This window comes from Melitaea cinxia, chromosome 3, assembly GCF_905220565.1.
Source record: "Melitaea cinxia chromosome 3, ilMelCinx1.1, whole genome shotgun sequence".
Taxonomy (NCBI): Eukaryota; Metazoa; Arthropoda; class Insecta; order Lepidoptera; family Nymphalidae; genus Melitaea; species Melitaea cinxia.
The window spans coordinates 448,794-451,428 of record NC_059396.1 but is presented as its reverse complement, the minus strand read 5'-3'; the positions used below and the strand labels follow the sequence as shown (position 1 = coordinate 451,428).

Below are 2,635 nucleotides of genomic sequence, written 5' to 3'. Positions count from 1 at the left end.
ATAATAAGATGATCACTGCCCAGTGATTCATTCGAAACTAACCAAGAAAAATCCATAGAAATATCTGATGTTATTAAAGTTAAGTCGGGTGATGACTTGCGTAAAATATTTTCATTTAGTTGAAGTCGAGTAGGGCTACCGTCATTGAGAAGGACAAGACTAGTTTCAAGTAATGAATCATGAATTTGCGTACCTCTAGTATCTATTTTAACAGACCAGCTTGAATGGTGTCCATTAAAATCACCCATCAATATTGATTTCATGTTAACTAAAGAAAACAAATATTCCCAATCTCTCTGTGTTGTCCGAATGTCACTAGGGCAATAAACAGAGTAAATAGTTTCAATTTGTGCACAATTAAATATTTTAACACCTATTATTTCAATATCACTATTACTGACTTCTACATTATGTATGTGAGCTTGGACAGATTTATGTGTAAAAATTGCAACACCCCCATAAGAATTATTTCTATCCTTTCTAAAGATATTGTAGTTATTAATTTTGACAAAGGCATCAGGTTCGAACCAGGTTTCACTTACAGCAGCAATATGAACCTTTTCTCGAATTAGCAGGTCTTCAAAAAGCTTTAATTTTGGTTTTAGACTTCTACAATTCCACTGAATAATGTTCAAGCTAATTAATTTTTTAACAATACTATCCATTACTTTGTATATAATTAAAAAAGGTTTTAATCAACGGAAAGTCTGAAAAGATGTTTACAATAGCCAAAGTGATCCACTCAATTATTATTTGAATCATATTTTTAAATTTAGTCGACATACTTATATTCTTTTCAAATATTACACTTTTAAGTTTATCAATCAATTCACGGTGCAAATTTATATTTTCCTTCGTTACATTCTCCTCACTATCATTATTAATACAGTAATCACTTTTAACACTATTATCAGAATCAGAGGCTACTTCTATGTCTGCATATACATTTTCAGCACATTTAATACGTTTTTTCTTCTTTTTCTTCTTGTTCATTGTGTTTTGTGTCCCAGAAGTTTGAGGGATTTCCTGATCAACAGATTCAATTTCAGGATAAATTACTGGTACTGTGCTTGTTGGAGCGTAAACATGCTTTGTCGTAGGTTTTGATTCACTGCAAGCTACGTTGGTGGTTGGCAAAATTGGGGACTGGGGGACATACATACTAATAGCTTTCAAATATGAACAGTTGAATTCTGTCATTATTTCTCGAATCCTTTTCTCTTTTTTAAATATAGGACAAATTTTATCCAAGGGCATATGATTACCCTTACAATTAATGCATATAAAATTATTATTCTCACAATTTGGATGATTTCTTGTACACTTAGGGCAAATTATTTTGTTGGACGGACACATTTTTGCTGTATGTCCAAACCTCCAGCAACGAGAACACTGAGTGACTGGAAATATATATTGTTCTACTTTAATTCTCAGATCTAGAAGATATACATACTTCGGTATATTCGGCCCTTTAAATGTTAGTTTAATGGTTTCACTAGGTACCCAACCATCGTCTGCTCGACGATTCAAACGTTGTACGGCTAAAACTTCAATATCACAAAGTAAACTATGAATTAATTCTTCTTCTGACAGTTCTTTGTCTATATTTTTAATAATTCCATATGATATTCCTACTTCCCATGATTTTTGACATCGCCATCCTAAATCTTTAAATACTTGACATGCTAAAAAATTTTCAGCACTAAATTCTGTATCAAATGTTATTCGAATTTTATACGGATTTATGTATTTAACCTTACTGACATTCACGATTTGGTTCTCTCGCAATATTTTTGCTAATGCAAATTGTTTAGGTAAGACTTTATTACTCGTAATTCCGATTTGAATAAGATTTTCTTCTAAATTGTTATCGAAAACCCTCACCTTTTTCTTAGCATGTTTAGTAACTTCTTGCCACTCTTCTGTATTTTCGTCCACCTCATGTAACATACGTTTTCTATTCGTATCAATCATTTCCATATCTTGCTCCAAATGTGTTTGTTCATCGTAAGTTTTTTCTATGCATATAACGTTAGCATCGTTCTCCGTCAAATGAATTGTATAATCGTCTTCATGCAAAATTGTATCCTTAGCCATTGTCAATAAGGATCATTACGGATTGTTTATATAATACAAAGCAGCGATAATGCAGTATTACGGGGAATCGGTCGATGCAGTCGTAAACAACAAAAAAATATTTGTTTACGCGCCTCGCACACGTCTCACTCTAACCGGTTGTGCATTAGCACTGCATAAAATCGCTTAAACCGACAATAAAATCATCATATCAAAAATTTCGATCTAGCGGGTACATCGTTCCATAGTTTAATTGGCTAGAGCGCTGACACGGTCAGTCGGAGACGCGGGTTCGATCCCCGCTGGAACGGTCAATTTTTGATATGGTATTCAACAATGTCTTTCAAGCAGTGTTGTGTTCTTTCAAACAATTCTCAATACTGCTTTAAAACAGTATTATTTAGCTGTGATATTCTATAGAATTACGGTATTCCCCAGTTGGGCTGCTCCAGATTTTGAGGAGAATATTTTCTGCTGTACCCCATCTCAATTAAAATCTCCATACAAAGAAGATATCCCTTTTAATATCGTGTCCTTTTATTCCTGCCAATCTTACTCT

The 2,635-nt window shown here is 33.4% G+C and overlaps 1 protein-coding gene across 1 annotated transcript; it reads right to left on the bottom strand.

Annotated features, from left to right (window-relative positions):
* Positions 1-1,595: 1,595 nt before the first annotated feature.
* LOC123668676 lies at positions 1,596-2,242 on the bottom strand. Its single transcript, XM_045602387.1, has 2 exons — positions 1,739-2,242; positions 1,596-1,676 (listed from the first exon to the last, which is right to left on the bottom strand). The coding sequence occupies exons 1-2, from the start codon at positions 2,095-2,097 to the stop codon at positions 1,670-1,672; spliced, it is 366 nt and encodes a 121-aa protein (XP_045458343.1). The 5' UTR covers positions 2,098-2,242; the 3' UTR covers positions 1,596-1,669.
* Between the last annotated feature and the right edge of the window lie 393 nt (positions 2,243-2,635).